The 7,920-nt window shown below is 41.0% G+C and overlaps 1 protein-coding gene across 1 annotated transcript; it reads right to left on the bottom strand.

The window, feature by feature from the left end:
* Positions 1 to 6,664: 6,664 nt before the first annotated feature.
* Positions 6,665 to 7,720, bottom strand: LOC142212536 (4-galactosyl-N-acetylglucosaminide 3-alpha-L-fucosyltransferase FUT6-like). The gene has a single exon (XM_075280496.1). The coding sequence runs from the start codon at positions 7,718 to 7,720 to the stop codon at positions 6,665 to 6,667; it is 1,056 nt and encodes a 351-aa protein (XP_075136597.1).
* Between the last annotated feature and the right edge of the window lie 200 nt (positions 7,721 to 7,920).

The raw sequence follows: 7,920 nt of genomic DNA, 5'->3' as shown, positions 1-7,920 counted from the left end.
TGGATGATTTTTTAATGTTGCAATTTAGGTTTGATTTGTCCATCTCAAAACTGTGAAAATTGCTCTGGCTACTGGAGGTGCAAAATTTCCAGAGACCCTTGGAAAGGGTTAAGATGATTGGAGACTCTCCCAACTATGCTACTACCTTTCCAACAAGAGAACTTATCCCCTTTGAAACCCCTTTATGGAAATCTACTACCCCCACTCCCTCCCCTTACTTTAGCACAGTGATTTGCTCAAATAACCAAGATCATGAAAATTAAATTTCGGACTTGTGTCTGTGGAAGGGACCCTGATAAATTTGACCGGACCTGTATAAAATTCACTTTAACTGAAGAGTATGTTCACCTATGAGATGCACTGACTTATCTTTCATCTTCCTTCTATGAAACTGTGCCGGCCGTCCCCCCAGAGATATTCCATCATCCCTCCTTTTTTTGTTGTTGTTGCAGAATTCCATTCCCCAATCCACTTGAGATACGCTGAGATAAAAGTCCTAACAGCAGGATTTTAGTATAGTAGTGTCCCTGCATGATAACCCAGCTACAATAAGAAGATCATGGCTGTGTTCCTGACAAGTCCCAGACCATATAAAGTTTCTGCATTTGTGGCCGTATCAATTGGCAACTGATCAAGACAACAGACGGTCCCCACTAAGGTGGTTAGAGGAAATCTTTAAAGCTCTGCAGAATTTTTAACTACTTATTTTTGCAAAAATGTTAATTATCTACAAATATAGATAGGATTATGTTCACGGGAATACCCCTTTAAGTTTGCAGTGCATAAACGACCTTTGCAAAGGCACAAACAGAAAAGCAAAATCTCAGCTGAGAACTATTACAAAAAAAAACGTTCTCTGTCTGTAAAGGAACCTGGCTGCCAGACTCTCACTGTGGTTACTTCAAAAGAGTGGAAGAGTTACCTGGTTTGCAGGTTTCGCTACACAGATCAGTCTCTTCAGTGTAAGTGCCACATCTTCTAGTACTGATACACAGTCTATATCAGACCTTAAATAGTCAGCTGACCTCCCTGCCGTGTGTATTTACCGTCCACACTTTTTTAACTGCCTGGTTGGAACATACCTGCTCTCCCAAACCACTCCCTTCACATTGTCTCCGTTTAGTGTCTGGAGTTCCATCGGGACAAACTCCAGACCACAAACAATAAGTCCGGGACAAGGCATCCGCATTGCCTTGCAGTCTCCTGGATCTGTGCTCCATTGTGAATCTAAAGTTTTGAAGGCACAAGAACCATGTAGTAACCCTAGCATTCTTGTCCTTGGATCTGTTCATCCAAGTGAGGGGTAAGTGGTCGGTCACCAGACGAAACTGCCTCTCCAGCAAGTAGTATCTCAGGGCCTCTAATGCCCATTTTATCGCCAGACTCCCTTTCTCCGCTATGCTGTAGTTCTTCTTGGCTGGTGTGAGTTTTCTGCTCAGGTAGGTAACTGGATGTTCTTCTCCATTCACCTCCTGAGATAGGACAGTTCCCAGCCCTACATCTGATGCGTCTGTCTGGACCACAAACTCTCTGCTGAAGTTGGGCATAATGAGGACAGGAGATCTACACAAGGCCACCTTTAACGCCTGAAAAGTGCTTTCAGCCTGATCATTCCACTGCACCATAACGGATCTTTTACCCTTTAGAAGGTCCATCAGGGGAGCAGATACCACGGCAAAGTTGGGTATAAATCATCTGTAATACCCAATAATTCCCAGGAATGAACTAACTTGTTTGGTGTTCAGAGATTGAGGCCATTCCCAGAAGGCATCGACCTTGTTGGCCTGGGATTTGATTATACCGCGGACGATCACATACCCCAAATAGCGTGTCTCCTCCATCCCCAAAGCACACTTTTTGGGCTGAGTTTTAAGGCCGGCTGTTCTTAGAGAATCCACTACAGCTTGTACCTTGGGCAAGTGACTCTCCCAGTCTTTGCTGAAAACGATAATATCATCTGGATGTGCTGAGGTGTATCTTCTATGAGGTTTTAACACTATGTCCATTAACAGTTGGAATGTGGCTGGAGCCCCATGGAGCCCAAACACGAGATAGTGGAAAAAGTCCCTTAAGGGGGATAAAGGCAGTCTTTTCTTTGGCGTTATCCATCAGGGGTACCTGCCAGTATCTCTTAGTGAGATCAAGAGTAGAGAAGTACCGGGCCCCTCCCAGCCTCTCAATAAGTTCTTCTACCTGAGGCATTGGGGTAGACGTTAAATTTAGACACCTCGTTTAGTTTCCTAAAATCATTACAGAAACGCAATGTCCCATCTGGTTTGGGAACTAGAACTATGGGACGGGCCCATTCACTTTTGGACTCCTCAATGGCACCTAATTTTTTTCCGCTTTAGAAGATGCATCAGGGGAGCAGGTACCTTGGCAAAGTTGGGTATAAATCATCCGTAATACCCAAAAATGCCCAGGAATGACCTAACTCATTGGAGTGGCCAAATGAGATCACATGACTTTGTTAAGACTTGAATGGGGAACTCTCATTGAGTAAAAGTGTAGTGAGTGGCGGGATATATCAGTGTAAGCCCGGATTGGTCAAAAAAGATCACGTGATCGGGAACAACTAAGTATAGGAAGACATTGTACATACAGTCCTATGAAAAAGTTTGGGCACCCCTATTAATCTTAATCATTTTTAGTTCTAAATATTTTGGTGTTTGCAACAGCCATTTCAGTTTGATATATCTAATAACTGATGGACACAGTAATATTTCAGGATTGAAATGAGGTTTATTGTACTAACAGAAAATGCGCAATATGCATTAAACCAAAATTTGACCGGTGCAAAAGTATGGGCACCTCAACAGAAAAGTGACATTAATATTTAGTAGATCCTCCTTTTGCCTCTAGTCGCTTCCTGTAGTTTTTAATCAGTTCCTGGATCCTGGATGAAGGTATTTTGGACCATTTCTTTCTACAAAACAATTCAAGTTCAGTTAAGTTTGATGGTCGCCGAACATGGACAGCCCGCTCTCAAATGATCTGAAAACAAAGATTGTTCAACATAGTTGTTCAGGGGAAGGATACAAAAAGTTGTCTCAGAGATTTAACCTGTCAGTTTCCACTGTGAGGAACATAGTAAGGAAATGGAAGACCACAGGGACAGTTCTTGTTAAGCCCAGAAGTGGCAGGCCAAGAAAAATATCAGAAAGGCAGAGAAGAAGAATGGTGAGAACAGTCAAGGACAATCCACAGACCACCTCCAAAGAGCTGCAGCATCATCTTGCTGCAGATGGTGTCACTGTGCATCAGTCAGCAATACAGCGCACTTTGCACAAGGAGAAGCTGTATGGGAGAGTGATGAGAAAGAAGCCGTTTCTGCATGTACGCCACAAATAGAGTTGCCTGAGGTATGAAAAAGCACATTTGGACAAGCCAACTTCATTTTGGAAACAAAGATTGAGTTGTTTGGTTATAAAAAAAGGCGTTATGCTTGGCGTCCAAAAAGAAACAGCATTCCAAGAAAAACACATGCTACCCACTGTAAAATTTGGTGGAAGTTCCATCATGCTTTGGGGCTGTGTGGCCAATGCCGGCACCGGGAATCTTGTTAAAGTTGAGGGTCGCATGGATTCCACTCAGTATCAGCAGATTCTTGAGAATAATGTTCAAGAATCAGTGACGAAGTTGAAGTTACGCCGGGGATGGATATTTCAGCAAGACAATGATCCAAAACACTGCTCCAAATCAACTCAGGCATTCATGCAGAGGAACAATTACAATGTTCTGGAATGGCCATCCCAGTCCCCAGACCTGAATATCATTGAACATCTGTGGGATGATTTGAAGCGGGCTGTCCATGCTCGGCGACCATCTAACTTAACTGAACTTGAATTGTTTGTCCAAAATACCTTTATCCAGGATCCAGGAACTGATTAAAAGCTACAGGTAGCGACTAGAGGCTGTTATCTTTGCAAAAGGAGGATCTACTAAATATTAATGTCACTTTTCTGTTGAGGTGCCCATACTTTTGCACCGGTCAAATTTTGGTTTAATGCATATTGCACATTTTCTGTTAGTACAATAAACCTCATTTCAATCCTGAAATATTACTGTGTCCATCAGTTATTAGATATATCAAACTGAAATGGCTGCTGCAAACACCAAAATATTTAGAACTAAAAATGATTAAGATTAATAGGGGTGTCCAAACTTTTTCATAGGACTGTAAGTAGCATGTGGATTAGCGTATTGTAATAGTTTTAGGTATAAAACGGGGGCATGCAAGTTTTAGTGTGAATAGAATCGAACATCCGTAAGAAAGATATAATGAATGTTGAGATGTCTACACAGTCATTCGGGTTAACCAGGAGTTCAATAACAGTTCTAGGTGAATTCCTGCTGTAGTATAAGAATAAATTTATGGCCATTAATGGAAAAATGATAGGTAATGATTTTGAAACTGATTTTTACATAGTGGATATACATGGGGTAGTGATTAGTAATGGAATAAGATGGTAAACAAAACTTTATTTAGACTTTATTCAAGGAACGTACAAATGCTTCATTTGTAATTAAGAGATTAGATATAATACATGTGGAGATTTAAAATCAAACACATATAAGAACGGAGGTTTCAATATTACTCTGCATACCAATAGAGCTATGACTAAGGGACGTTTCAGTCCCAAAACGTGTCCGCGATAGCGGTTTTTAACCACTTTTTTGGGGTTTTGTATTTTCTGACTTTTCACTTTTGTGTTTGTTGACTGGTTTTTAAATAATGGATTAAAAGTTACATTTTAAAGAAACATTCAAGTGCTGCGGATCTTCTCTTGAGAAAGTGGATATGTATGGTTAGAGCTTTCTAAAGTCCGGAAGCATGGATCGTGCACCTTGAATTGTGATCTTCTAAGTGGTGAGCTATATATCAATATTTTTTCTTTTTTGTAATAAGCTCTTCTACCTGAGGCATTGGGGTAGACGTTAAATTTAGACACCTCGTTTAGTTTCCTAAAATCATTATAGAAACGCAATGTCCCATCTGGTTTGGGAACTAGAACAATGGGACGGGCCCATTCACTTTTGGACTCCTCAATGACACCTAATTTTAATATCTTCTGCACCTCACATGAAATGGCTTGTCGGCCTCGGGGACCCGGTATGGCCTCATTCATACTTTCACCTGGGGCTCAGTAACAATATCATGCTTGACTGGGGACGTACGATGGGTCGCTCAGAGAACATGTCCGTATTCCTAGCTACAAGCTCTTTGCTTTCTTGCTGTTGGCTTTTTGTGAAGGTCTCTGCTATTTTTACCCATGTAGTCCTAACCTCAGCCTGTGGGGATAGTACCGGAGACAGTATAGCCAGAGAGCTTTCTGTAATCAGACTTTTGGTCTTTCCGCGCATTTAGCAAGTTTACATGATAAATCTGCTCAGGTTTTCTCCTATTTGGCTGACGAACCTTGTAGTTCACTTCCCCTATTTTTTACTTCATAGGGTCTTTGCCATTTGGCAAGAAACTTACTCTCCACTGTGGGAATGAGTACAAGTACTTGGTCACTGGGTTTAAAGGTCCTTACCCTCGCTGACCTATTGTAAACCCGGCTTTGAGCCTTTTGGGCCTCCTGCTGATGTTTTTTAACTATGGGCATATAAGATATATGTTCAATAACACTTTTGTGGGGAGTGGGTTCTTGCTCTCACGTGTCCTTGATGTAATAGACCTTTGGAGACATCGGATTGTTGTTGTTTTTTTATAACAATAGTTTTTATTGAAATTTTCAAAATACAATACTAAGGAGTCAATCATAGAAAGCAAGGAAAACAGTGGACAGGAACAGTGAGCCAGCAGTTCCTCCACACTCTCTGCAACAGCAAGAGGAGCATGTAGGGAAAATCTTGGCGGGGGGGGGGGGGGGGGGGGGCGGAATAATACCCTCATAGAAGCAGTTTACTATACTGCTCCCAATGTGAAGCACAAATTGTAGATCTCTTTGCCCATTTAAGTGCTTTTTGCCAACAATTATTCACAAACCCTATATTGGTAATATCAGTATCCGACACAGCACAAAGAGTGGGCCAAGCTCCCACCATAGCCTGTACAGCAGGAGATGTGGGGAGATTCAAACATAAGCCAGAATCTGGTTTCTCCAAGAGTCGTGGCCAAATGGTAATGATACAGATTTGGAACCCCCATACCTCCAGGATCTCTCAATTGGAAGAGTATATGTTGAGTTACCCTGAATTTGCAACTGTTCCATATGAAGGCCATCATTTTTTTTGAAAGCTCTGAAAAACAGACTGAGGTATCAGAATCACCAATGTTCTCAGCTAATAAAGAATTCTAGGGAGATTCAACATTTTATCAAGCACTATTCTTCTCATCCCATCTCATCCCATCAAATTTATAGGTTTAGAAACAGATACAATCTTTATTCGGATACTGATCACTACGCGTTTCAGGAATTATCCCTGCTTATCTGATGCTGCTTTTACCGGGATTTCGGGATTTCCCAAAACGCATAGTGATCGGTATCTGAATAAAGATTGTATCTATTTCTAAACTTACAAATTTTGACATATCATATGTTCAAGCATGTGCATCATCCTACCCTTTCCATGGGCTCCTGTCCCTGATATAAATACTCGATGGGTGGTCCGAAACTGGATAATATAATAAAATAATAATAACACATCTGCTGTAGAATTATTTGTACCATTCTCCAAGTTTTGAGATCGTTTTTCTCTTTGGACCCTCTTTCAGGGCTTTACATACTCTGCAGTGATGAATTTGCCAGTTGGTATCTGAAAAGGGATGAAGTCTGGACCTCCATGTAAAATACTGTTGGTAAGCTTTCGGATCTCTGTCCAACTTTAAGATATATTTAGCCAGATCTTCAGCTGTGGAAAAGTCATCGACATGTATAAAAGAGTCCTTCGGAATAAGACGCTCATAGTTTTGGCGAGGAGGACCCAATACGATGGGTACAGATCCATATGTTAATGCGTTCCTCCAAAGTTTCTTTGTGATATAATCTTCGTGAATCGAATTTTCAAAGGCGAGATAAAACTTGTATTGGGACAATGTTTTTTCCTGTTCAGTTTGCAGCAGTGGTAAATGCTGCCTTCCATAGATGTCTACAGAGAGAAATTTCTTGAGTTCTTGGTAATATTGCACTCTTCTAGACTTAGGGTTCCAGTTACTGATGGCCCAGGCAACAAGCTTGGTCTTTGGTGGAATTGCGAAAGAATCTTCTTTTAGATTTGGCTCTAGCCAACCATAAGGTGAGAAAATATCTGAATCGTATCTGTAAGACATTGTGAGGTTGATGAGGTTATCCATAAAATGCAAGTTTGGGCTATATGAAGGAGACTCCATGTTAAACCATACCCAATACTGATTTGGCGGTCTTGGCATCTGAGGCAACTGTTCTCTGAACTCGCAGACATCTCTGTGATGTAATACAACTGCATCTGCAGAAGAATACAATGATCGATTAGCTGTATAAAAGCATCCAGAATTATCTATATATGGTGGACAGTCATTGAGCGGAAAATGAAAACCAAATGGCCAGGACCAAACAAGGATGATCTTCGAGACGTTAGTTGGTTCTTGATGGATACTTGTATATAAAAATTCCTGCGTTATCACTAAGAGCTTTGTATGTATATAGAGGGAGAAAAAAATGAATGAAAAGAAGAACAGTACAATGAAAATCAGGAAAGTGATCTTGACTGACAGGGTCTTCCTTTGGAGCTCCATTTGTGTTAGCAGAATCAATGGGTTAATCCAAAATTGAAGAATAACTCAGCTCTCTCCAAGGATTATCCAAGAAGAGATGAAACATATCTTCTAATTCATCTTGTTAAATCACGAGATATCACATACTCCTTCCCCGGATCCCGTTGTAGCTAGAGGTGACAACGTTCGGATATGAATGGAACCTATCGGAGAAAGAGACA

Source organism: Leptodactylus fuscus, chromosome 7, assembly GCF_031893055.1.
Source record: "Leptodactylus fuscus isolate aLepFus1 chromosome 7, aLepFus1.hap2, whole genome shotgun sequence".
NCBI lineage: Eukaryota > Metazoa > Chordata > Amphibia > Anura > Leptodactylidae > Leptodactylus > Leptodactylus fuscus.
This window is presented reverse-complemented; position numbering and strand designations above follow the sequence as displayed.

Excerpts from the sequence above, each read along its gene's own strand:
- LOC142212536 (XM_075280496.1), bottom strand. The coding sequence starts at position 7,720 with ATGGAGCTCCAAAGGAAGACCCTGTCAGTCAAGATCACTTTCCTGATT.